This window comes from Ambystoma mexicanum, chromosome 3p, assembly GCF_040938575.1.
Source record: "Ambystoma mexicanum isolate Mex_15411 chromosome 3p, UKY_AmexF1_1, whole genome shotgun sequence".
NCBI classification, from domain to species: Eukaryota; Metazoa; Chordata; class Amphibia; order Caudata; family Ambystomatidae; genus Ambystoma; species Ambystoma mexicanum.
The window spans coordinates 1,159,737,861-1,159,765,792 of NC_090925.1; the positions used below are offsets into that span (position 1 = coordinate 1,159,737,861).

Sequence of the window (27,932 nt, forward strand, 5' to 3'; positions counted from 1 at the left end):
TCGTGGTCTCATTCCCTACTGGGATGTGTCCTTTATTCTGAATTTTATTGGTAGTGTGGGGAGTGAGTACTTTCACCCCTCTGTGCTGTGCTGCCCTGCCCTACGCTCTTGCTTGCTGTCGTCTCCTTGTCTGCAGGTGAATGGCACTAAAGCTAGGTATGACCATGCAATCACCATCTTGCGCGGGTGGTTAGGAAAAAATGCTCCATTGCTTTTATACCATTCCCGCAACATCTGTTGTGGTGTACATTCGATTTTGTTGTGTTCTGACTGCTTATTGGCGGATGCATGTACGCCGGTGGAGTGACTTTCCGATGGTGGACCGCCATTGTTCTGTCAGCGTTCTGTTAGCGGCAATGGTGGATTGCTTTAGTTACGTCGGCGCACTGTACTCGTGATCGGCTGAAACATGCCAATTTCACTTCCGCCCCTATTCCGACCGTTTTTTAGGAGATATGTAGTGTGAATGCAATTCCAGCCACATTATAAATGAGCTCCAAGATCTGGTAAATGTCAATGCATATTGACTTTATGGGTAAGGGTATTACAAATCACTTATGCATACCTGTATAGTTAAGTGAAACCTTCATTAAAAAGCAGAAGTTGAAAGCCATACTAATTTGCGATCCGTTTGCCCTGTACCGTTATTAAGTCATGGATTTTTATTACCCATAGGGTATATAGACTTTACTGCAAGTGAACAGACCATATGATCACATGACTTGCCATTGTTCAGCTTTTCTTGTATGATGCACTTTCATTGTATTCACTTACCCTTTCCCTCTTAGGGGCCGTGAAGGCAACTAATGAAATAAGACAGTTGTGGATGAAACATCCAAGAGGGTCCTCATAGCCAGCAGCTTCAGCAGGATTAAAACATTTATACGAATGGTTCAAATTAGTGAATAAAACGGCAAACACGCAAGTCATCTCAAGCAGATAAACATGATATACCTTAGTAGGTACTGCTACTTCCTCTGGGCTTCTCTCATGGGAGGCAAGGGACGGATATGACAGTGTGCTAATGTGTATGTCACTGTGCCTTTCCTCCATCATGTGCTTCTCCTCAGTGACATATTCCACTGCAGGTAGATCAATGTTCTGGAAAACATGACGGGATAAACATTCAGGTACATACTTGCAAGATCAATCCTTCTATTTTCCCATCACTAGTCGAACAATATCCTATATTTTATACAGAAACTACTGGCCTTTCCTGTTCCTAGTGACACACAGCAGCGGAACCATTTTGGGTTCAGTGATGGTGAGTTTTTAGATACGTCTCAAAGATGTAGCAAAGTTACAGAAGCAGGAGATTAAATTGTTGTTGGGTAGTCATGTGGAAGTAATTTCAATTGCAACCTGAAGGAGGAAGCGTTAACGTTTTGCAGTTTGGAGCAAGAGCAGGTTGATTTATACATACAGCTACACCACCACCTGATTTATTTGGTCTTGTTTAATAAAGAAGAGAGCATTTTGAAAATTGGTGTCTATGAGTCTGAACGCTGGGTTTCTGGCATGAAAAGCAAATCTACATTTCGGTTGTCCGTCAGGTCTGTCATTTCTGCAGTCAGTGCTGGAGGAGAACCAGCATTTATCAGAATTCATTCCATGCACTGATTGATCTCATCAGTGCTGGTCCGGTCAATGGCTGGAGGGAGGTAGCATGTTGTTGGAGTGCATAGTTAAGGTTGTTGAATTATTTGCTAGAATTTTGGCCTGCAATGGTCTTCGGCTGGTGAATAGTCGTATTGCTGCCCTGTTTGGAGTGGGGATATGTTTAACTGTGGTCAGTTTTTAACACAAGGAGAATGGAGAATGCCTTCTGAGCAGCCTTCTGTTGTAAGTGGGAAGGTTGGAGAGGCAATGGCTCCTGTGTCTGTTATTCAGTGTGCGTGTGAAGGGCCCACCTCAGCAGTATAACACCTTCTGCACATTCCAGAAAAAGATGCCATATCACCTGACAGCATTCGTTTTCATGGGGTTTGTATCACCCCACTGACAGGAGAAACATCATCACCCCAAGCAACAGGATATTCATTTACGTAGTGATCGCCGATGTAAAGCTAAACAACAGTTACCCTCTATTGACAAATCATAGCTCACTTCTTGCAAAGGGCTCTGTACATCTGTATTCCGTCATCCCTTTTGCTGCATTTAATATATCTGCCCTCTTGGCATCAATCCTGTTCTTATTGCCCAGTATCGAGACGAACGATTTTGATATTGGTGAACAATGGCACTGCCATGTGTAATGTTGGGGTTCATCTCAATGTGATTTCGAAGTGTACACGGCTTAATAGCTCCACTATCCATGCCAATGCGTCTAAAGTCAAAGCAGTGGAGAGCTATACAATGGGAAATAATGTGTGGCAGGAGGAACACCATGGTTGCTATTGGCCCAGAGGGGAAACCAAAGGGATTTCATGCGGCTATGAAGGGAAAGTGCCCAATTTCCATTTCTTAGCGCTCTTCTCTTTTCATTTTTGGTAATGAAATCCCTGCCTCTGCTGTCCCTCCCTTGAGATAATTAACCTTGAGTGGCAGAAACATGTCTTCTTTTGCATTTTCTTAATCAGTTATAAAACTTCAGATGCTTGTTGTAGCACCTATTATTTGTTCCTTATATCCTCTTTCGTGCCAATCACATTGTTTTCTCCTGCCATTCTCAAACCAAGAAATGACCTTGCACTAATGGTTCTTTCTCTCAGTGGTTGTGATTTCAGTGCTTTGCATAAGGCGTAGCTGATCTTGCAAGATCATCAAAATAGATACATTTGCAAAGGGGGTCACGCACCCCATTTTTCATGTGTATTCACAGATGAGGAAGAGAGGAAGTCATTCCCCAATACTAGCAGTTTTGCTGTACAGGAGATTTTTCTTTTAAAAAAAATCGAAATTTCTAACTGAAATCCTTCCACCGTGTTTGGAACATGAAATAATGATGCATAAGTAGGACTTATGTTTTCTCGTCCGCAACCTAGGCGCAGGTTCACGAGGGTGTAGGTGACATTACAGGTAAAGGAATCCAAAATACCGGCCAGTTATGGCATTTGTATTGATTCAGCGGCATAACTATTATTAAAGTGATGTTTTTTGGCTACGACAAGGAACACTGCTATGTTCTTGCATAAGGGCTCTTGGCATCTCCTATTATTGTGGGCCATTTGAAAGGATGTGATTATGAGCTATTCAACACTGAAAGCAACATTTATTCCAATGGATCAAGTTAATGACTGAAAGGACAAACACACACAGCATCTCAAGCACATGAACATGGTATACCTGGGTAGGTTCTGCTAACTCCGTTGGGCTTCTCTCAAGGGAGGCAGATGATATTATGCTGGTGTGTATGTCACTGAACCCTTGCTCCATCACGTCCTTCTCAGTGGTATGTTCTGGCACAGGTACCTCAATAATCTGGGGAACATGATGGGTTAAACATTCAGGTGCATGTAAGCAAGATCAATGTTTTTTATTTATCCATCGTCAGTCAACCAATATTCTATATTTTGTACAAAATCTTCGGGCCTTGCCTGTTCTTATTGACATGCAATGATGGAACCATTTTGGGTCCACTTATTTGTTCTGTCTGAAAAAAGTAGGCCTATGAATTAAGGCTCCTGGTTTTATGGTATTTACTTTTACTTTTTCAACATTTCTGTTTGTGTTTATTTTTTGGCCACTTTTTTTGTATTTATCCACATATTCTGCTCTGTAAAAATAAAAGTTGAAACTAATATTGTTTCACAAATATTAAAATGAAATAAATGCAGTGCTTGAATAGAGATGTCAAGAGATGCTCAAACACCTGGGTTCTTGCACATCAAGACAAAATCGTTTTCAACTTAAAAACAAATGGCCTGCTATCTCTGGTGACAAGAGAAACATCTCTTGAAAAGGAAACACATTCATTTTGGAAGTTTATATGCTGCGTTACATCCCACAGCAACTGGCCTGCATGTCATGACTGGCAATCTGTAGACCTAAGCAAGAAACCGTAATATCCGCTTTTTTAAATATTTGACAAATAAATACAGAAAGGAAACAAAGTGATTTCACTCCGTATTTATATGTAATAATGAGTTAAAATGGAAAACAGGGAGCATTTGCTATTATCAATGATGGTGACTTTATACAATGCTTTGCACCACTGAACGTCAACAAAGATGCCATTTGCTGGTACGGTAACTGAATGGAGGGGCAGCAAAAGAAAATACCCTAAAATAACATATTGAGACACTTCTGGAACCCTGGTTTAATAACTGTGGTCTTAAATGAATGGATAGGGCAAACGTGCTAAATATAACTTCATGTGTGATTGTTATGTGTAATGAATTTGCAAGTTAGTGTTTACCAAAGTCATTTTCACACAGCACCCTTGAGTAGGATGTATCAATGTGATATTACAACAAGGTCTGGTAAAAGTCAATGCATATTGGCCATTTACACCTACCTGTATTGTGAAGTGAAACCCTCATTATAAAGCAGAAGTTGAAATCCATACTGATTTGGGATCACCTTGCCCTGTACCTTTATGAAGTTATGATTTTAATTACCAATCCTATATATATACAATTTACTGCACTTAAAAAGACCTGTTTTGCCATTTGATCCCATGACTTGTCATGGTTTAGCTTCTCCTATATGATGCACTGTCATTGTCAAAGTACAACGTTGCCTTCAGAAGGAGTCACTGTATCCAAAGAAACCATTCTATTTCCTCATTATCCTATTTATCTAATTCCTTAAGTGGGGATACGGTATTCGAAGAGATTGCTGAGAAAACTAGGAAGACATCTTGAAGCTCTGAGGAACCTAAAACCCCCAACACTGCATATGAGGCTATCCCGGTGGAGACACTTTTTAGTTGTGGCTATTGGGTGGCGCTCAAAGCGCTACCTTTAAGGTGAAACAATTGCCATTAAAATAAGAGTTTTAACATAAGAGCTTTAACCCATTTGCCGCCCTTCTCCAAGTGACATCTACATGATTGCCCTCCCATTCCCACCCATCTCACCCCAAAACACACAACTTTTTGCACTCTGTGCCTGCATTTGTATTGTGTGCTGAAATTGTTAGCCATTTTTACTTCCAAAATGGCGGTCGGCATGTGTTAATGTTATTTAAAGTTATTTGACTTGTTTGATGCTTTAAAAAAAATGTGCTAGAGATTTTAATGTACATGATACTTTTTATTTATTTTGTATCGAAAATAAACAACTTACTGATATAAATAAGTTTTGTTCCAAAATGGATCTAAAAATGCCCATGTACTTATCAACTCATGAACTGGACATTGCTTAGCCCTGGCAGACCAAAGCCTCAGATGGAAACAGCAGTAGGCACACACCATGCTAAAATTATTTTCTAATTGATTGCTAGAGCCCTGACTGTTATGTGATGGAAAGACTTGGGTGGGGGGTTTAAGAAAGGGAAACACTGCAAACAAAGTGGAGTTTCAGCAGTGCATAGGACATAGAACTCTATATCCAACCTATCGTGAAGAGCTGTCCCATCAAATGAATGTTTGGATCTTTTCAGAAAGTGCATTGTGGGACACCCTACAAAACATGAGCAAATAAACAGTTGCCATGAATTGTGCATGCGTTTTAAATTTCACTATCCATAATTTGCCTGGATGAATTGAGGCTATTGCATTATGCCACTGATGCCACAAATAGCAAGCACTGGAAATGCCAATAGTTTGGGTGTTTGTGCAGGCCTGGGTAAGGCATTTGCCAGGAACAGTCATAGTGGTAGTAACTGGCCATTGATGGTAGCAGGTGCAACATGGTGAGAGTGCCTGGGCATCTAACAGCAGTGCCTGGCAAATGCCTAACATACATACAGAGGCTAAAACTGTTGGCTTTGCTAATGTTTGTTTTACATAAACTTGGTACTTTATTACTGCCACGTTTTCTAATTTCTCTTTTCGTCCATCAGGATTAATTAGACTGACTGGTGTGCATTTTACAACAGGCAGCCTGTCTTGCAGCTCGTCCCTGCTTGTGTAAGTACATAGTGGGGGGTCATGTTTTAAGCCTTGTGTGTTCCATCTGTCTTGTGGGTGTCTCCAGGGTGTTAGTGTTTGTGCTGAATGGGGGTTGGTGTCTGGGCCTAATTCATGATTTCACTGTACGCTGGTGTAGATTCCTGATTTTTGTTTTTCAGTGCGCTGTCTTTGAGAAATGCATTTAACCTTCAGCAGTTTTACTCATGGATGGCTGGGTCACTGCGTGCAATTGCCCTCTTGCCAACCGGACCATAAGGCATTTTATTTCATGTGTTTTTCATAGTACCACTATGTTGTCGGGATACATTTTAAGGTCAAAAATCCGAAAGGGCACTCGTACAAATGTGTTGTCAGATACTCCGACGCACAGTAAACAAGCACGTTTCATTACAGTGAAGTTGCTTGGAGGGGTGAAGAAATGCTGCTCATTTCACGAGTAAGAAGGTGCCATGTAACTTTGGATGTTTTGAACAGGAACAAATCAAGTTGCATTAAAACAATACATTATGTGGTGCAAATCCTTTCTGGGGCCTTTATCTCTATGTAGATGCCCACCTCACCCACCCCCTGCTGAGAGATGTATGCGCCATAATTAACAGCTGGAGAGCTGCCCAGTAACAGTATACTCGGCCTGCTGACAGGAACTGCCAGCGCTGTGCTGTGCTATTGCATCAGTTTATAAGAGCAGTGGCTGCCATGTCACCACTCTAGAAGACCTTGCTGTCATATTGATAAAATAACTTTACTGCTTGTGGGTGCCTGCACTAATGTCCAGTCTGGGCTATAGACTGTATACATGGCAGCAAAGAAGTGTTGGGACTGTCCTTCAAAAGCTTAGCACTATGTTATAAATGAAAGCACTCTTGGTGAGCTGATTCAAATGTGTTTATGGGTACAGAGGAGACCACTGGGGCACAGCATACGCACCTTACACACGCACATCCAGCGTTTCAACTGCTATCCTTCAGTGTTCCAGAACCTGGGTTCTAGAACACTACGACAACAAACAACTCGTCATAACATCACCATAACATCTCCCCCCCATAACAGTGAGAAAGGGAAAGTGGGGAGAGAAAGGTGAGGGAGAGGAAAAAAGGAGGGTTGGCGGGGTTGACCAGGTCCTTTACGGGAAAAGGAATCTCAAACATGTTCTAAGGAAAAAGGGATACAGTTCAATAATGTATCAAGTCATTGCTGGTGTTCGGTCAAATTCTTCTCCTCTGCGCAGAACGTTCAGGACCCTCTGGAGGACGTACAAACTGTTCCATTTCCCCATCTCCTGCCACTTCTGCATCAGAGCGAAAACTGTAATCTGCCATACACTCATCGGTGCGAACAATGTCATCGAAAGACAAAACTTTGCCATTGTTGGGGACGAGGTGGTCCAATCCCACCCCCCTTACCATTCTAAATCACATGTAAGCTAAGGGGGGAGGAGCCACCACCACCATGGCACCAGATCACATGATGTAACATAGAAATGTACATATAACACCTAACCCACAACCCACTAATGAACGCCATTTTGTATTAGAGCAAGTGCCATCTTTTTACTAGGCCTAGAAATCATCCCGCTGCAAAACTCAGCTCTCCCTATCCCCAGCGCCTCACACAGCACAGAGAGCCCAAACCCCCACCACCTCCCTGCCTTGCCAGCTCTGCACGAATCTTGTTCTCACGGAAATCCAATAATTTATTGTTGCACTTGTGCCACATCACTTCCCCAGATTATGCTCTCTGAAGAGCGTGAGATCATAGTCAGCCTCTAACACAAGTGCCCATCCATCTCCACCAAACTGCCCCTGTGCTTTCAACCCCCACCCCACCAGGCCTAGTTCCATCAGCCCTCGACCCCTCACCTTCTTTCATGTTGAGGCCCAACAGACCACCTCAGGCCATTCCAGAATACCCATAACAGCCCTAATCCTAAAAACCACAGTATGTCCTCCCAACAGCGACACATGTCTGCCTATCTCATGAAAATGAAAGCGAGAGAGATGGCAGATCAATCCCCTGTGGTGGGCACCTGGGTGCCAGAATGAAGGTATCAAAGAGAACCTCGAGTGGAAAGGTTGGAATGCCAATATATTAGCTCCTTCGACCAAATCACCTCTATTCTTGCAAGATTTTATGTGGATCATTATTTTCGTATTATCAGTTCCTGTTGTTTAGTTTAGTCAGATAGTTATACTGCATGCCCGACTTGACCTTCACACAGCAGAGATGAGCCCAGCAGACCCACGTGTGCCAGGAGCGAGTGGGAAAGCAACGGCCATTTAGCATCGGCATCCCTTTCAATCTTTTGAGCATTTCTAAATTTGGAAAACCCTTTTGTCACTCTACGATGCTCACAAACTCTCACCAGATCTCCTTCCTTGAATACAGTCTCGCAGGAGGTTCTCACCCGATCATAGTACTCTTTGTTCCTTTTCTGATTTTCTTTTACTCATCTAAGGATCTCATCCATATCGATCCTCTAGACGCTCTTCCCCATTAACCATGAGGAACTAAGCCTTCCACAAGGCACCCTGCAGCTCATCATGACAAATGGTTCAATTTCGGTCCCGTATGAGGAGTCATCCTGTATGCATTCAATGACTCTCTCAGTGTCTCCTTCCAGGTTAATGAATTTGCCACAGTTAATTGAATCATACTTTTCATGAAACCATTCATGTGCTCGATGAGACCATTCACCATGGGATGGTATAATGCAGTGCGTTAATGTTCGATTCCCCGATCTCTCAGACATTTTTGCATGTTCTCAGAAATGAACTGCGCTCTATTGACGGTGACTAGTTCCTCTGGTTCACCTTCTCTGTCAAATACAGTTTCTCGAAATTTCACAATTTTTGCAGTTGTCTCATCATGAATTTGATCATACTCCAGAAGGGCATTTCCAACACTATCCCATCCTTCGCATATGGCACGTCTTAACAATTGCTATTCAGGGTCTCCTGCTGCTTCTCTCAACCACTCATCTTTGCCATATCCTGCCTGAATCTGAGCAATGATGCTCCCTTCTATCTCTTCTCTTTCTTGCTGATCCATTCCTTCACCCCACGGTAAACGAGAAAAGTAATCAGCAATGAAATTCCCTTTTCCTGGTCTATATGCAACTCTGGCATTGTATTGCATAATCTCTAACATCCATCTGCAGATCCCCAGTGATGCTTGGCGTGGGTCTTTGAATTCATTATGTGGAGTAAAGGTTTGTAATCTGTCTTTATTATCACAGGCAGGCCCCAAATGAGCATTCTGAAATTTTCTAGTGCCCATTTTACCCCCAGAGCTTCCTTTCCGATGGTGGGATAGTTAAACTTTGCTTCTTTTAGTACTTGTGGGGCAAAGGCAATGGTAACTTCTCTACCATCTTGAATCTGTTCAAGTATTCCTCCCAAACCTACATTACTGGCATCTACTGTGATTATGCTGGTAGTCGCAGTATTAAACATTGTACGGGTTGGTGGTTTGCTGACATCACTCTTTATTATCTCCCACTCTTTTTGGCACAGTTCAGACCACATGAATTTTACACACTTCTTCATAAGTGCCCTCATGTGTTGTGTTTTCTCTGTGTAGCATACAATGAACTTTGAGTAATATTCAGCCAACCCAATGAAAGACCTGAGTTGATCCTTGTTGGTAGGAGCAGGCATGGTCATTATCATTTCCACAAGTTCCTTCTTTGGCCTTTTTCCTTCACTATTTATTACGTGTCCCAGGTATGTCACTTCCTGTACTTTCGCTTTACACTTCTCTACCTTCAGGGTTAGTCCATTTTCTCTAATGACTTGTAGGATACCTAAAACCTTTGCGTTATGCTTCTCTGCAGCGTGGGTCACTATCAGGATGTCATCTTGAAAGAAGTAGACACCTTCCAGACCTACAAATACCTGCTGCATGAGCCTTTGAAAAATTTAACCCACAGATGCCAAGCCAAACAGCATGCATTTGTACCTAAACCCATCCACGGGAGTCACAAAAGATGTTAAATGATTTTACTCTTCATCTAGTACTACCTGGTAATAAGCGGACGACAAATCTAACATGAAATATCTGGCAGGCTTCATTGTCGTTAAGAGCTCATTGATGTTCGGTAGGGGATGTTGGTCAATCCAAATATTATTATGGAGGTCTCTAAGGTCTACACACATGCGTATCAAACTGTCTCCCTTCCGTACAATAACTATGGGAGATAGCCAATCTGGAGACTCAATTGGCTCTATGATATCTTCTCTGCAGAGCCTCCTCAAATCTTCTTGTAGTGCATTGTTGGTGCTGACAAGAATGTTCCTCACCTTGTGTACTATTGGCCTTGTTCCTCTCTTTAGAACTATGCAATGCTTAAATCCTTGCAGCTTCCCGATTGTGTCTTTGAACACTTGGGGAAATTGTTCAACTAGACTTTCTTTGAATGAAAGATCTTGTGCTGTGATACTCAATAGCGGTTTCTCTTCTCCTGAGTGGATCCACATTCGCAGCGCAGCCTGTTCATCCCAACCCAACATGGATGATCCTTTCTCGGCTACAAATAACTTGCAATAAGTCTCTCTTTCTCCAAATTTGAGGTGTACCCATTTAAAACCTAATATGTTGATGGGGCTTTGGCCATTTCCAGTTGCTCTCACATTGGAGTGTTTAAATTCTTGCATGGAACAACCCAATTCATACTGAAATGTGAGGGTGTCTACAATCGTATAAAGTGGTCCAGTGTCTATCATCACTTTAAGTGGCACCTTGTTCACTTCATCTTTTTCCCAATGTCCTCTTTTTTTAGGTGTGTTAAGCGATAGGATACATATCGAGTCCTCTCGTGGTTCTATGATGGTGAGAAGGCTGCTGTGTCCCGCTATTTCTCTAGTGCTCTTATAGTGCGACATCCGTTGGGTCTGGGATTTTTGCACACTCTCCCAAAATGTCCTATCAGGCTACATTTAGAACACTCAGCATTCACAGCTGGACACTCCCTTTCAATAGTCCCGTGTTTGTTGCGCCCACACTTATAGCACTTTGGTTGGGGACATTCACTATTCTTGGGAGATCTTTCTCCTCTATCTTTCTTGAACCTGTCATTGGTACTTGCCCTGTGCCATGTTGTAGCTGCTACGTTTTTCTTCACTAAAGCGATGGTGGCATCATAATTTTCATCCTCATATTCTTCTACTCTTTTGATGGAAACCCTTCCTCTTGTTGTACGACCATGCACTTCTTTCCCAATTCGGGTGTTTTAGCCAGATCAATGGTCTGGTCTAGTGTTGGATCTTTAGCTTGCCACAGTCTCTGCTGAATCTGTGGGGCTCTGGTGTGTAGTACTAGTTGGTCTCTGATATACTAGTAATCCAGTAGATTTGCAGGAAACAATGAGGCCCCTAAGTGTTGATATATAGCTATCCATAGATTCTCCTTTATTTTGTTTCCTTGAAAAAAAATAGAATCTCTCTAGGACAACATTCGTTTTCTTCCCTAAGCGCTTCTCCAGTTTCGCCAGTGCCGATTAATATTTTCTGGTAGATCCTGAGAAGCTGGAGTCTCTTCCACCCCACTCTGGGTAAGTTGTTTCACGAAGGGTGGGAAAATTCCTCAAAACCTCAGCACCAATGCAATTCAGAAGGGATGCTTCTTTGAGGTCGTTGTTGAACTTTCCTCCACCCAAGGCACGCAGGTACACTTGAAAGGAGTCTACCCATTGTTCCCAGGCTATGGGTGGTTCCATGGAAGAGGCCAGAAATGCACAAGGTGCAGGAGTGTTTTCCATGTTTTGGACGTGGTTTTGGATGTTCAGCAAATGCTCGCAATTTCTTCTCTCTTCCTGTACCTTTGCAATAGTTTTTCCGGATGGTTCACCCTTGGTAAGTCACTTTCAGCGTGCTGTTTCCATGAGAAAAAAATATGTTATTGGTGTAAAAAAACTTATTTTTACCTCTCCTTAGTATGGGTGGCACTATTGTTCTACAGCTTTCTGCAGCTGCATTATTGTTCTCACGAACCTGGGCATTGCGTTACTGTGGAAAGGTGCCTTCTTATTTGCTCCCTTTACTGGCTCTGCTTCCTCTGGCAGGCAAATCGCTCTGCGGTAATCCGTTGCCAGGGTTACCAGTGTCAACATTGGGATGACATTGCATGTTGTGCACGTCGAGAGGCCCTTTACTGCGAGTTCTCTTGTGACCTACTGGAGTTGCTTGCGCTACTCTCGGGGGCGTTGATCATATGTTCCTGCTTTTATTTGCTTTTTGGGGGGCGCTGCAGCGCTCACTGGGCTTCCTTTGTTATGGCTATGGTTGTGGGGGAGGAGGGAGGTCTCCCAGTGGCAGCCGCTGATCGCCCCTCACTCACCGGCCCGGCGTTGAAGGTGCTGACGGTCGAAGGGCTGCTCCCTCCTTCTTTGGGGTCTCCTCCGCACTCTTAGTTGGGCGGTTAATCCTCGTCACCAATTTCTTATGAACGAAAGCACTCTTGGTGAAATGATTCAAATGCCTTTATTGCTACAGAGTAGACGCCTGGGGCACAGCATACATGCCTTACAAACACACACATCCAGCCTCTCAACTGCCGTCCTTCATTGTTCCAGAATCGCGGTTCTGGAACAATATGACAGCAAACAACTCGTCATAACATCATCATAACACAGTCCTGAAGAACTGTTCCAGTATTGTGCCATCAACAGTGGATCAGGCCTGGTCATACGTGATGAAACTTGACCATCATCGCTGGTACAGCAGCCTGCTGCCAAGTTACTGTACCGTGCGTTATCATTAAACCTCGATCTGATGTGAAGTGACAGTACTGCCCCAATGCTAAAAGTAAAGACCAACACCACACTTTCTGTCGCTCCTCCTATTATCTGCCAGCAAACTTGCCTCCCGAGACCACTACATTGTAGTGAGAGGAAGTAAGTGAGGTGGGGGGCTGCACGCATGTGTTTATATGCAGAAATATAGGGGCACTTATTTCTGAAGCCTGGAAGGGGTCTGGTTCTGCCCACCTAGGCCTCCACACAACCTTCATGCCATGTTCCACACGTGCTGTTTGCGCCCCTCCCATTCTCTGTCAGCCCAGCATCTGGAGAATGGGAGACTGGAAAGCAGGGAACAGCTGTAAAAATTCCGAACTCATGAGCATCTTTATTTAAGTGGGACATGTAGTGTAAAGTGGTTTTAAATAGTGCGTCTTCTACTCGTTTGCAATGGAAAACTGCATGTCCCAGAATCCACTGTTGGCGTTCTATTATCTGCCCACATTGAAAACTGTAAATGAAATATGGCAAGTACTAGAATTTAAAGAAAAAACATAGCTTGGTGAGGTAACTGCAGCTGACATGGGAGGTATGAGGGCTCTGTGTGTGCGGGGGCTGGAAGCCAGTGTGAGCTCTGTGAATGGTCCTGCATGGGCCCCAGGCCTCCCATAACGTCTGTCCTTGTTCTCCAAGCTCCTTACATTTTCCATACCCCATGTGCAGCATTACCAAGACCACTCCACTCTTGTTGAGGAATCCTACTATCCTTCTTGGTAAGGTCCAGGGCTGGCAGAAGATTTGTCGAGGATGATGGGGAACACTAAGGACCAGATTCTGAAATGCGCTTGTTTCATTTGCACTAGTTAAAGTAGTGAATGTTTGCTCTCTGTTAAAACAAGCATTGGCAATGCCAACAGTTTGGGCTTTTGTGTAGGCATGGGAAAGGCACTTGCTAGGCACAGCCATAATGGTATTATCTGGCCCTTGATGGTAGCAGCTGTGTGTACCTGAGCATCTAACAGCAGTGCCTGGCAAATGCTTAATGCTTACACACAGGCCAAACTGTGGCTTTACAAATGCTTGTTTTGTTCCTCTCTGGTTTAATTTAAGGCACTGACCTGATATAAAAGGTACAGGAGTGGCTGCTTTCCAAAAAGGATTTGGGACCAGGAAACAAAGAAAAAGCTTACGTTTCAACAGTTTTATTAGAGGAAATGCACACTGGTTAGGCTAAGTCAAAGAAAACAGGGTACTTTAAAAAACAAAAGGTCAGGATGATCAAAAGAAACCGTCCACTCCTAAGTGGGCCTGACCAGCCTTTGGTAGTCCCAGTTGTCATGACAGTCTGAGCTCACGTCACTCATCGTCTGTTCTCTGGCCATCGTGTGCTTTAGCACTTCTGAACCCTGCTTCTGCTCACCCATTTTGTGTGGGACTTTGGGGTCTGAACTGCAAGACTAACTAAGGGGGGGGGGATCCTTGTCAGAAGTGAATCATTGGGTTCCATTGTTCGTGAGCTAGGCTGAAAGAGGGGAGTCCTTTCGGGGTTGCCCTGTCCTGTTGCCCTTCGGCTGCCCCTCCATCACTGCTCGAACATTGAGGAACCTTCCTGATCTAAATCATGTTCCTCCTCACGCCTCCTGGTGCTCCATAGGTCTGTCCTAGCTGCCAGAAAATCTCTAGGCTTCTGGCTAGGTACTTACAGCTGGCTAGGCTTCCCCATGTTGCCCACTCAGATCCTCTCCTTCCTCCACTAAGTGTTTGTGAGTATACAGGCTTCCCCTTTCTCCCTGGTACCACCCATTAATCTCTATCTCCATACGTCTCGTCCTCCTAATTCTTATCTCTGCTGTCTTTTCTCCTACCAACTCCTTCATGTTTGTACCAACTTCCTCCTGCTGTTTTTCTCCTACCACCATCTCTTCTTTTCTGTATCTCCCTTACCACCTCTGCCTGAGGCCTTTCTCCTTGCACTTCCTCTTGATGTATTTCGCCTTTCACTTCCTCATGATGGCTTTACCCTACCACTACCTTTGTCCATCTTTTCCCTGCCTTCTTCTCCTCCTCCTGATATCTTCCTCCTACCAACTTCTGCTAATGTCTCTTTCCTGCCACCCACTTCAGATGTTCAACAACCACCTCCTTCACTTTACGAGACCCCTCATTAAGATGCTCCACCTCCTCAACTTCCCCAACTCCTCCTTCACTGTACCAACTCCCTCAAGATAGTCCATCTCCTGCTTTTTGCTAACCAGCTGTTTCTCCCGCTGCCTTTCCAAACTCCTTTGCCTCTGAAACTTGCACTCCTTCAAATCTTCTCTCTTCTACAACTACCTCCAAATTCCATCCTCCTGCTCCACCAACCTACTCTGACTGATTGGGGCCTTTTGCTTTTATAATGCTTTCCTGTCTCCCACTGATTTGCACTTGCAGGAAGTGTCTTCACTTACGTCTGGGAATACAGTGTTGGGAATGATTGCTGTTCCTGCATGCACTAGGCCTCATCTTGGGCCTTTCCAACCTCTTCTGTGTCAACAGCTTGCATTCTCTCCAATCTTCCTTCTTTGTCAACTGTCTCCAAAATCCAGCCTTCTGCTCCAACAACCCAACAACCCGAGAGCTGCACCGGGGATCAGTAAGTAAAAAAATAAAATAGAGTAAGGGACTCTCGTGCGTGTGCACACAAGAGTCCCTTTACTCAATAAGGGACCTGCCACAGAAGAGCCCCCACAGAAGAGCGCAGAAAGGATGAAATGTTGAGACTAGCAGCAAGGACCTTGAGACCACCCTGGTCAGGTTGTCTTACAAGTAAGGTCTTTATAAATAGTTTTAATACAGTGCACTGTATAGACTTCATATATATTTTTAAAGGACTCTTTTATATTTTTGTGTTTTTTAGTAACGCAGCTGCTAGGTTTAGTGTAATCTGTATATAATGTCTTGTGCTCTGCCCTTTTTGTACAAAAAGCTCACAAAACCCTGCTGGTGTACTGTAAAAGTATATAAGAAAGCTTAAAACAACTAAAAAGAACCGTACACCAGCATTCCTTTTGACTGCCTCTCCTTTTGTGCTCCAGTCACTACAGTGCCTAGCCCCAGCCCATATACTGCGTCCCTGCAGCTTTCAGTCTCTGTTACTTGTGCTGTTTCCTGTCAGTCTCCTCTGCTCCCTTCTCTGCCATTTCCTCCCTTTCAGGTATATTTACTATCAAGCGTTACCCCATTGGTCAGTCTCTGTTTATCTTGTTTCTGTTTGTTCCCTTTGCCCTTTGTCCTAGTCCTGTTTTCCAAAGTCTTGCCTTGTATAGTTCATGTGTTTTCATGTATTTCCAGTCCAGCTTTCTAGCCTGCCTTTGTTACCTAGATTCAAGTACCTTGTACTAGTACCCTGCTCAGTTACCTTGTACCAGAACGCTGCTCAGTTACCTTGTACCAGTGTCCTGCTCAGTTACCTTGTACCGGTACCCTGCTCAGTTATCTTGTGCCAGTACCTAGCTTTGTTACCTTATAGCAGTACCTTGTCTCAGTTAGCTTGTAATAGCTCCTTGCCTGTTAGCTTGTGCCAGTTCTTTGCCTCTGTTACCTTGCACCAGTTCTGTACTACAGTGTCCTGCTTTCCTAGTTCCTGCTTTCCTGTTCTGAGCTCGTGTTTACCTTTTGGAGCTCTTAGTGTCTTAAGTGTTGTATGATGTCCTCACCCGTGCCTCTGTGTATTCCTTGGTACAGAGATTGGCTCCTATACCCTATGAGGCACTCTCTGCCCCTTCCTTTGTCTCATTTTACTTGTAGTATATAGTGTATTTAATGTAACAGTGTGTTGCACTGTGTCCCCACAGAAGGCATCCACCCCCACTGACTTGTCTTGTGTAAGTACTCGCCTTGTTTGTGCTTTGGGGTCCAGCTACAGAAGCCACTCTTGCTGCCCCCTTCCATGTGCTTGCAGGATGTGGTGCCTGTAAGAGTAACTTGCACAGATGCATTGAGCTTCCCTTATTTCTGTGGGTAGTCTCAAGTCCAACCTGTGTGTACACCCCAAGTGGGATTCCTCATCGTTTGCCCAGTGCATGGTTCCCACCCTTTCTTGTTCACCATTGAGGTCTGCATTTTCTTCCTGTTCCATTGTTCTGATTTACCTTGTCTGTTCTTACTTCGTGTTTACCCTCTTGCTGCATGTGGTTGCCTGTCCCCTTATATCAGCACAGCCACTCCAAACCTACCTGGATGCCCTGTGTATCCCCTGACAGACCCGTGACAGAGAGGAGCGGGCAATATGAACTTCACACTGGACACAAGGTGAATCATAAGTTAATTTCATAACAGGGACCCTATCTTCCAGTGGAGGAATGGGTAAAGGTTCCTCTAACATGTCCAGTGCAGTACGGGCGATTGCAGCAGGATAGGGAATAAACTCTGAAGGAACACTCTCACAATGGAGTTCAGGTTTCCCAGGATTGGGATTTGGCTCTGTGGGTGTACGGACCCACCTTAGTGTCTGATCTAACCATTGATCTGGGTATATACCAAACTGATTGCCCTTGCCGTCTTCACTGGCTTCCTACTGGCCTTCTTCTGGTCTGGTTGATTTGGTAACTTGAGAATTTTCATGGGATTGGGCCTTCAAAGGATCTTCTTTGGATCTTTCAGCGTGGAGTCACTGCAGTCTTGTTATCGGTCCCTTGGATGATTTTTCTTTGGTCACTTCTGGTATCAGCTTGACCTCATCCCCGAGTGGGAGCAGGCGGTTACAGTGCAAGGTCTTTATGTTCCTTTGCCGTACCTCCTCTTGCAGTCAGTAGACAGAGAGCTATCCTATCTGATGCACAATAATGAAGGATTGGGACTCCCACTTGTTGCCTAGGTTGTTGCGTCCTCTCTTTCCCAGGCAGCGGATCAACACACAATCGCCAAGTTGAAGTGCATGAAACCAAACCTTGGCATTGTAGCAGCATTTGTTTCCTTTTCCTGTCTTCTCTGCAGCAGCCTTGGTGAGCTGACGTGCCTAATTGACGCTTCAGCTGTTTTACATAGCTGGCATAATTCTCGCTGCCTGTTCACTCTGTAGACACTCCAAAACACAGGTCTACAGCAGCTGGGCGTCCTTTCCAAACATCAAGAAATACAGTGGCATTGTTCTTTGTACAGTTGTAAGCATGAGTCAGGGCGGCCACATGCTGAATTTGTCTGTTCTTCTCCTCCTGCTTCAGGGTACCAGCATTGCCAAGAGGGTATGATTAAACCTCATCACTTGGGCATCCCCCTGAGGGTGATATGGAGTTGTATGGGTCTTCTTGATGCTAACCAGCTCCAGCATCTGCTTAATGTGCATTGATTCAAAATACAGTCCCTGGTCGGAATGAATCCTGGCTGGCCAGCCGTAGTGCACAAAGTGCTTTTCCCACAACACACGGGCAATGGTGGTGGCATGTTGATCTTTGGTGGCTAATGCCTGTGCGTACCGAGTGAAGTCGTCTATTGCAACCAGAATGTTTTATACACCTTGCCTGTCCATCTCCAGCGGGAGGAAGTTGATACAGACGATGTCCATGTGCCTGGTACTCTGCAGACCATGAAGATAGGCTGCAAGACGAGCCGCTGTCTTCCTGGTGACACACCTGACACATGCTGCCAATAATACTCTACATCTGCTGCTAGTCTGGGCCAGAAAAACCTTGAGCGGACCAACTCGAAGGTTCTACCCCTGCAAAGATGTCCATGCTGGTTGTGGAGCTCATACAATACAGCTTGGCGGAAGCTCTGGGGCAACACCAGGTGATGCAGAAGCCGCTCTCCAACTTTGATTTCCTGGTACAGGATTCCACCCTCTTGCACAAGCTTCTTCCACTTCTTCATCATCGCAGCTTGCTCGAGGTCATTATGGATGTTTCTGGACACATCTGCTCCCGTGGTCTTAGATTTCACGAATGGACGATGCCAGGATCCGCTAGCTGTAACACACAGATTTCATCTCAGGTCAGACATGGTACCTCAGATACCACCATTCTGGTGATGTTGCAGTAGATGGTGGGTACTGCCTCAGATGGGGATCCCAAGCAATCCACGCTCCTGGCTCTGTCTGGCTCCTTCTGACTTGCAGCCTGGAAGATCACTTTTGATGCCTGCTGAAGACAACTCGTTTCACACGGTGGAACCAGCTGTATCATCCATATGATCATGAGGCCTCAGAGAGGGCATCAGCATCGATGTTAGTGCACACAGGTCTGTTTTGTAAACTTAAATTGTATGTGGACAGTGCAGCAAGCCATGTTCGGTAGCATCCAGCTTCACTGACCTCAACACATACATTAGGGGGGATATTGTCTGTCTTCACTGTGAAGGTGGCGCTGTAGGGGTAATCCTGTATCTTCTCTGTAATGGGCCACTTCAATGCCAAAAATTCTAAATTGTGTACTGGGTAGTTCTTTTCTGCCATGTGCAAGCCTCAGCTGGCAAAAGCGACCTGTCTCATCTCATTGTTGGTCTCTTGGTAGAGAACAGTTCCCAATCCTTCCAGACTTGCATGCATAAGCAGGGTATAAGGCAACTGTGGATCTGCGTAGGCCAGGACTGGTGCTGTGGTGAGGGTCTGCTTGAGCTCCTCAAAGGCCTGCTGACATTGGTCAGTCCAACGATCACCAAAAAAGCTCCCTTGAATGATATGGATGGTCCACAGAGTTGATCGTAGTCCTCCGGCTCCTCTAGGTAGGTGGATATTCTTTGGGAGGTCCACAAGTAGTCTGGCAATATTGGCATATCCCCCAATGAACCTCCTGTAGTAGTTACAGAATTCCAGGAAGTTCCGTAACACCTTGAGGGTCTGAGGTCTTCATCAGGTGAGGAGGGCGTCCATCTTTGCTGGATCCACAGCAATACCGTCCACGAAGAGGAGGTGTCCAATGTACTTGACTCTTGTCCAGCTAAACTGATACTTGTTCACACAGACCTTTAGCCCTTGGTCCCGCAGGCAATCCTGAACCTTCATGAGCCTCCTGTTGTGTTCATCAAGGGTCCTCCTTAACACAATGATGTCATCCATGTGCTCAAGTACCTCCAGGAGGCTCATGTCTCTGACAATCTTTTCCACGAGGCGTTGGAAAGTCGCTGGCGCACCTGAGATCCCCTGAGGCATTATGACAAACTTGTAAAATCCTAATGGACAGATGAACACCGTCTTCTCATGATCCGCTGGATGCATGGGTATCTGGTAATTGCCACTCTGAAAGTCCAGGACCGAAAACCAGTTATTTCCCATCATGCAGTCCAATGCCTCGTCCACCTGGGGCCTGGTCCAGAATAGTGTGGGTATTAAGTCGACAGTAGTCGATGCACATCTAGACATCCCTGTTCTTTTTCTGGGCGATGATGATAGAAGAAGAGATGGATCTCCTGGTCTCCTGGATAATCCCTGCCTGCAGAAGATCATCCAGATGGCATCAGACATCCTCCACATCTTCTGGAGCATGGTGCCATGACTGGTCCCTGAAGGGAGTGTCATCAGACATCCGGATCCGGTGTTCTACTCTGTGGGCCTTGCCGATGTCCCAGGGGCTGGTGGAGAATGTCTCAGCATGCAGGGCGAGCTGTTGTATCAGGTGGTCCTTGTCCTTCTCTGAGATCGGGGAGTGTCCAAAGTCCAAGGTATTCGGATCCAGCGCCATCTCAGATGGGCTGGTGGCAACATTCACTGGGGCTACAGAAGCAGTCAGGTGGAACTGTGCAATGGTGGAGCATCCTGGTAAGCGGATGGTCCTGTTGATCACATTATTGACCAGTACCTTGATAGTCTTCAGGTTCATTCCATCCGTCATCACGAGTGTTTGCTGTACTAGTAACCCTTTCGAAGCTCTCCAATTCTGGTGCTTCTATCACCAGATGTCTTGATCGTTGCTCTCCACTGAGTCATACTCTGTTAGGAACCAACACTTTGGCATGTCCCAGGATCGTGATCTGCCCAAACTGGGAGGCGCAAACATCTCCAATGGGTCAATGAGGTGGAGCTCTGGATCTCCCTTTGCAAAGTACCTTGGCAAGTACCTTGGCACATGGGGTGCATGGACAACATGCTGGTATATCGTGGTCCAGCCATCTCCAGACATAATGCCGGCAGGGCATTGAACATCTTGGAATTAGTTCCAATCACCACCAGTTTTGCAGGATCTTCACTCTGACTGCTGCAGATCAGAGTCGATAGGAGTTCTGACTCCAGCTACATCACGTGGAAACTGCAGTCTGACAGATGTACCCCATATATTTGCAAGTGTTGTCTCTCACACTGAGAAGGTTCAGACTAGCCAATTGCGCCAATGGGCTTTGCGCCAGATGTTTTCTGTAGAATGGCTCATAGACGATGGTCACCTGTAAGCTGCTATCCAAAAGCAGTTGTGCCTGTCGTCCAGCTATGGCAATTTTTGAGGTGGCTGGTGGTCCTACAAGCCCATCAGGTATTGCCCATGATGTTCAGGTGCAGCAATTGCTGGTAGTTTGACTACAGGTGATCTTCTGCTCGAGTGGACTAGCCAGTCTGCTGGAATGCTGGTTATCAGATGACTTGCCCACCGGTGGTGTCACTGCAGCCTTGGGCCTGTCGGATGGCACAGACTTGTTTGTTTCTCATAGGTCGGACAGTAGCAAGACATTGGTTAGAAAATAAACACGATTTGGCACAGATACGATTTCATATCTTGGAAGTGGTGAAAATGAGGAATCCACATGAGGATGTCAACACCAAGCTGGATCAAAGAGAAACATTTTGGATTGATAAATTGGGGAGTATGAAACCATTTGGCATGAACGAAGAGATTAACTACCAATGCTATTTGTAATCATGCTAAAACAATACATGTCTTGTTAAGAGAAACTTATGCTGAATGGACCTATCTGAGGCTGCCATTAATGTCACTAAATATGCTATGAACATGACATGTTTGCCTAGGTGAATTAATGTTGCACTGATTTTCCTGAGATTTACAAGAGATAAATGTAAACATATAGCACTTTGTATGCTATCCAGTTTCGTTATGAGTATTCACTTGAGTGTGGGGATGATAACATCATTTAAATACTGTGGACATTGATACCAACCCAGCACACAGGGTGCTTCTAGTGTAAGTCTCCTGTTAGTCATCTGCCAGTGATAGTGGTATCTTTTGTGACCTCCACATGACAAGCAGTATCTTTGTGCATTTACTTTAGACAATGTAGAGAAATCAAGACTCATTAGTGCTATTAATCGCATTGTGTTATGAAATTAGAATATCAGATTTTGCTTCGTGATGTTTACATCATACCATGCCCATGGCATTTCTTTCTAGGGACACAATATTGTAGCCTCCCAAAAGCACATGATTATTTTGTTACCGTAGAAGTTAGGTAACCCATGCACACTAATTGGTAATTAGCTATACCAATGTTTTGTATTTTACGTGAATGTTCCAAAGCGGTTTTGGACATTCACACGCAATATAATTACACGCAATACACTCTGATGTATTAAACACAGTTTCTTTAAGAAATAACGTACATATCAGTGGCAGGCACGTCCCGGCACTCGCTTCTCGAGCGAGGCTGGGACCTAAGGCGGCTGAGTCATGACACGCCTACGGGCGAGTCTGACTCATACGTCTTTCACCTGTTACCATGACAATGCTTAAAAACAGCTGAGAGCAGGACGCTCGCGCATACTGCAGGGTACGGAGACGAAGGAACGAGGGAGAAGGTAAGCAGAGGACGCCACTCAGATGTAATAGTATAGTTTGTAACTACATTGACAGACATAATTATTATTTAAACACTAATTGAATGTGTACGAATTCCTTTAAGGAAATTTACTTGAGTCTTGAGTACCTCCTTCGTTACACAAACACGGCAGACACATCTACTATCAAGTAAGTGTTTTGCTCGAGTCGTCAAAGAACTGGTTTGTTTGAATTAGTTTACAAATTGAGATTTATTACGCTTTAGGAATCACGATTTTGAACGGACAGCAAACTACGTTCAGGTATTTTGAAATATATATAACCTCTGAAGCAACACAATTCAGCATAAGTGATGTATACTAAGGTTGTGTGTTAAAACTGATTTACTATTTTTTCCTGTTTTGTCTTTTACTTTTCATTCACCAATGGACGATTGCAATGATGGTATGTAGCACATATATATGCAATTGTTGATCTTTTTTTCACAAACAAATTACTGAAATCTTGGTACATGCTACTGCCATTAGTTTTTATGCACATACATGTAACTTTTTGTAATTTCTTTTGCACTTTTGCTGTTATTGTCATTTTGATGGTGATTATGATGGCTAGTGGAGAGAACAGCCCTGATGAAGGAAATTGTATTCTCTGAAAAGCATTGGCAATATTAAAGTTCTCATGGATATATCAACCTAGCACGGTCATGTGCTATCTTCCTTAGCAGGATATAACATTACCACTAATATTAAGTAATAACATGGATTAATTCAGCAATCAACAATCAATCGTAAAATATACTGACTTAACTTGAACTGAAATTCACAGAATATGCTTTACGTGCATTAATTAAGTACTGGTAACCTCTATCTGAGGCACACAAAGAGAGAGCGACTGTTTAGCAAGGTGTGACACAACCTGCTTTCTGCAATAGACTACCAGCAGATTAGCCATGAACGATCTAAGCTGTCTGCCAGGGATATAACGTATTAAACAATTTTGGAAAAAATCTGATTCATTGTGATAGAGAGCTCTGTGGATCATACATAGTATCTTAAAATCAATCCAACTGGCCACAGTTAACCAGTGCAGGTGTCTAAGGACTAAAGAGATATGGGCATGTTTATTTAGATGGAAAAGAAGGCTTGCAGCCACATTCTGGATATGCTGTAGCTTAAAAATCTTTTTTTTGTGGAAGTCCCAGATATACAGAGTTACAGTAGTCAAGATGACTTGAAATGAAAGCGTTCATCAATTGAATCTGTGAGAGAAAGCTAAAATAGTCGAGGAACCGTTTCAAGAATTTTAACTGAAAAACGCAACTGCTTGTGATTTTCTGGGTCACAGTCAAACCAACCCGTTAGGTTCTAAACAGATGAAGCTGGCGTAGGACAGGTGCCAAATGATACACACCAGAAATTAAGCTTATCCAGTTTTCCCAAGGTTTAGGGCTAGATGCTCCCAAGGATTGCAGAGGATTGTGTCTACAAAGTAAAATATCAGTTTTGTGTGAGTTAAGTAATAGTCTGTTTAGTGACATCCAATTCCAATTTGTTCAATACAGACTTTAATACCTTTCATAGGGTCTGGTGCGATACCATCAGAGTTGAATGTCATCACCGTCCATATAGAATTGCAGCCCGGTGGAGGAGATAAGATTCAAAGAGGAGCCCTGCGGTACACCACAGGTCATGGATGATTTTAGAGGAGGTTGAAAGTGGGGCAGCGAGTTCAAATGGGCTCGCTCGGTCAAGAAAGATTTAAGCCACTTCCAATTAATTCCTCTCAGGCCCATATTATATAGGCGACCCAAAAGAATGTCATGGTCCACAGTGTCAAACGCTGCAGACAGATCCAATAAGATCAAAATTCTGGTACCTTTGGAGTCAATCCATCTTTTAAGTCCTCGAGAGCCGTTGTCACTATTGATTCTGTATTATGAGCGGACCAAAAGTCTGCTTGGGGATCATGAAACCATTTGTTTTCCTCCACAAAAATCTGGATTTGACGGGTCACTTCAGTCTCCAACAGCTTAGCAATGTAAGGCAATTGAGAGATAGGGCAATTTCAGGACAGGAGGGATCCCAAGATGGTTTTTTGATTAAAGGAACCACTACTGCCTTCTTCAGAGAAGTGTGTATTGTGAGAAAGAAGGGGGATACCACATCTCACCCATCGGTGTCCCATTCCCACTCCCTAAGTACCCCCATCCAGTTGATCCTCCCTTCCTGGTCCACCACCAGGAACTGGATCCTATAGCAATGGCTGCGCTCTGGCCACCTGGATGACAGATCCCCAGGGACTAGCCCAGGAGACACCTTCAGGTTTCTCACGTGCCATCTGCACTTCGGGACATAAACACGCACTCGAATACATGAAGAACACCAGCTTACAATTCTATAGTTAGAGGACAGATAGATATACATACTGTCATTGCTTTATTATTTTTGCCATTAGCTAAAAGCAGCAATGCAGAAACCGCCAGATCAGGAGATTCTGAGCAAAGCTTGCAGATGCTGACACGTGAATAACCCTATGAAACTGCAGGAGCACCTATGGGACCTGCCAGAGCCAAGTGTAACTAACCTATGGAAGTGTAGCATAGCATGGACATGGTAGAAACCGCATTATAAGGTTTAGGAAAATTACAGCAGGCCTCAGGCCACTGAGCAAGAGACGAGCTGAGCTGATTCAGGCTGGACAGAGAGCACGATGTGTCAGACAGGACCCGCAGGCAAGGTCAAGTGATACAGATGTCATCCCAACCCTCAGATGACAAAGGGACCAGTTGCAGAAAAGACTACTAAATCCTCATAATTCAGAGCTTCAAAGCAAAAATGTGTGGTCTCTGAACACATGACGCGGCCGAAGCAGACAATGGACAGCGATCAGCGGTGGGAAAGGAGAGCTGGTCCCAGGCCGCCAGATACAGACTGCAACAAGTATACAACAATATTAAACATGTGTTACGCCGATCAGGAGAACACTCTCATAAGCTAAGGTGGTGCACACAAGTTACAATGCAGACACATAATCGGTCTCATTACCTTGAAAAGGTACACAGCGAGCTGAGAATCTTTGCAGATCCCAGGCCTGGTGATGTCGCTCTAGCCAATCACAGTTTAATACCCTACGGGTGGGTAGCAACAGGCAAGAACCAATGGTAAGTCCACAACACTGCAACAATTTTATAGTTAGTGACTTTGAGCGTAGGAAGGAGGAGAAGAAGGAGCGCATGGAAAGGTAACGAGAGGAAAGGATTGAAAGAGACCTCAAGGAAAGAAAGAGAGCTGAGCAAGAGCAGCGGGAGAGAAAGACAAGAGAAGTGGAAGAGATTGAAAGGTGAAGAGGAGTAGCAGAGTGGAAAAAAGCAAGTTAGCTGAGTGGGAACAAACAAAGTTACAGTTGCATAGACTGGCAAGGGCACGAGCGCGCACGGAGGAGGACGAGCAAGTAATAAGTACAGTAAAGACACAAGGAGCCCTAGATAGGGGAGTTGACAGACTCAAGGAGGTTAGGCGGACAGAACCAGACAGCACATGCTCACGAGGCAGGAGCCCAGTAGACAGGGAAGGAGCCGGCCTAGGGGGCTCGGGGGAGGAAGCAGGTATGACTTGAGGAACATTAACCTCAGCACAAAGCCCAACACAGGCTTGACATTGAGGAGGCTGTGTTTTGCAGATGATTTTTGCAGTAACATGTACACAGAGTCTGACAATGAAGACCGGTACATTGGGGATGAGAGGGGGAGCAGTTCCGATCCCAGTCAAAGGGGGCAGGGACAGACACGCAAGTGTCAGGGGAGTTTAGAAACACACACACATACAGAAGGAGGGGGCAGCTTGAAAGAGCATGCATGACTGGAAACCGACTCACACACCCTACATGACACCACAACCTACGTTGAGAGGCTTAGAGACCTCCCAGGATGAAGTAAAGGGGAGACAGCAATGGCTTGTTCAAGGGGACAGTTGGCAAGGAGATATCACGACAGCACCAGAGTACCCATAGTAGAGCCAATAGATGTATGCAAAGGCATCGAGAGACACAGCAGAGTACCAAAAAGAACTGGCTGCACTGCTTACCCCTTGCCTTGTTTGCATTGCACAATAAGCCTGGGTCCGACCACCATTTAACGCCCCATGAGGGGGTAACTGGACGGCACATGCATCTTCCCCTGGCTCCTCCCACATGAGCACTGAAGGATTGTGAGAATAGTGCAGATGTGTAAGGGCAGGAAATGCATGACTATGTTACTTCTTTGGTGGCAAGCGCTTTTTTTAATCTCTTGCCAGATGCGACACAAGGGAGGCCCAAAAGACAGCGAAGAGAGCAACTGCGAAAGCGCACCACAAGACTCTGAATTTAAAAACCCTATGAATGTGGGGGACATAGTCCTCCTCAGGAACTTCGTCTGGCGCTAGAATGCCCCAAGGTTCACGGGTCTGCATGTAGTGGAGAAAGTGGCCGACTATGCTGTCAAACTCAAGGGGAAGCCAGTCTGGAACCACTTGGCAGTCGTCGAGCCCTACAAAGTAGTGCCCTCAACTAGCAACATGGTCACCGTGACTGACAGGGCCAACGTTCAGCACCTACGAGAGATACAAGTGCATTCTGAGCTTACACAACCAGGAGGAGGGCATCCAATGATCACGCGCTCACGAGCATTAGAAGTGGAGACCGGAATCCTTGTGGACATAGATTAAGGCATACTGTCTGTTTGTTATTTTTCATTTCCGCACACAACCAACGTCAAAGCCGATGTAACTGTTGATGATTGTCCATGTTGCCCTCTGCCCATCACCCAGATACTTTCTCAAACCAGTACGTCCATACTGTAAGGAGACCCAGCAGATTCTGAGCCTGATCACCTGGAGTGCCCTATCTTGCCTCTATAGAGTACTTGGCCCAATCATACCCACAGCTTGAGCATGGCAATCCTCCCATCCCGCCACACTGAGCGACTCATCAGTAAGAAAATTGTGGGTAGAAGTATTTGCCATCGCCATCAGTGATTACCTAGTCCGCAAGGCTTAAGAGCATTTACAATATTAACAAAATAATGCATTTCTTCGTGCATTTCAGGCGGGAAACTATATCTTCAAATTGAAAGGATCAAGCAGTAATTGAAAATGAATGACATATTAAAAAATATGATGGTTTTGTTGGTCTTACTTTTTCCTAGCGGTGTTATTATATTCGTATTTTGGAAAATGACTTGCATTGCTAGTGCTACCGCTGTATTCTCTACTAACATTCCCCCAACCCGAGCAGGTGGAACGACCATGTCAGATGGACAGGAGAACACTGCTGATAAGGTAAAGAGAGGTAGGCGCAGTGTTGACACAGACATGAAAGTGGTTGACATATATATCACCGACACTGCTCGAGTGCCTTATAACATGTGGTACAAACACATGACCAAAGTAGGTAAGGAAACCACCAGGAAGAGCTATTATGTCTGTTCTTTAATCCGCTATGCAATGAGTGCCTC

General features: G+C 44.7%; 1 protein-coding gene across 1 annotated transcript in view; it reads right to left on the minus strand.

Moving 5' to 3' along the window:
* Positions 1–1,335: 1,335 nt before the first annotated feature.
* LOC138580039 (uncharacterized) overlaps positions 1,336–27,932 on the minus strand; it is a 92,208-nt gene continuing 65,611 nt past the window's right edge. The window contains exons 5-6 of the mRNA XM_069650269.1: positions 3,286–3,420; positions 1,336–1,362 (exon numbers count right to left, since the gene is read on the minus strand). Coding sequence (XP_069506370.1) covers positions 1,336–1,362; positions 3,286–3,420 — 162 coding nt within the window. The remainder of the gene's footprint in view (positions 1,363–3,285; positions 3,421–27,932) is intronic.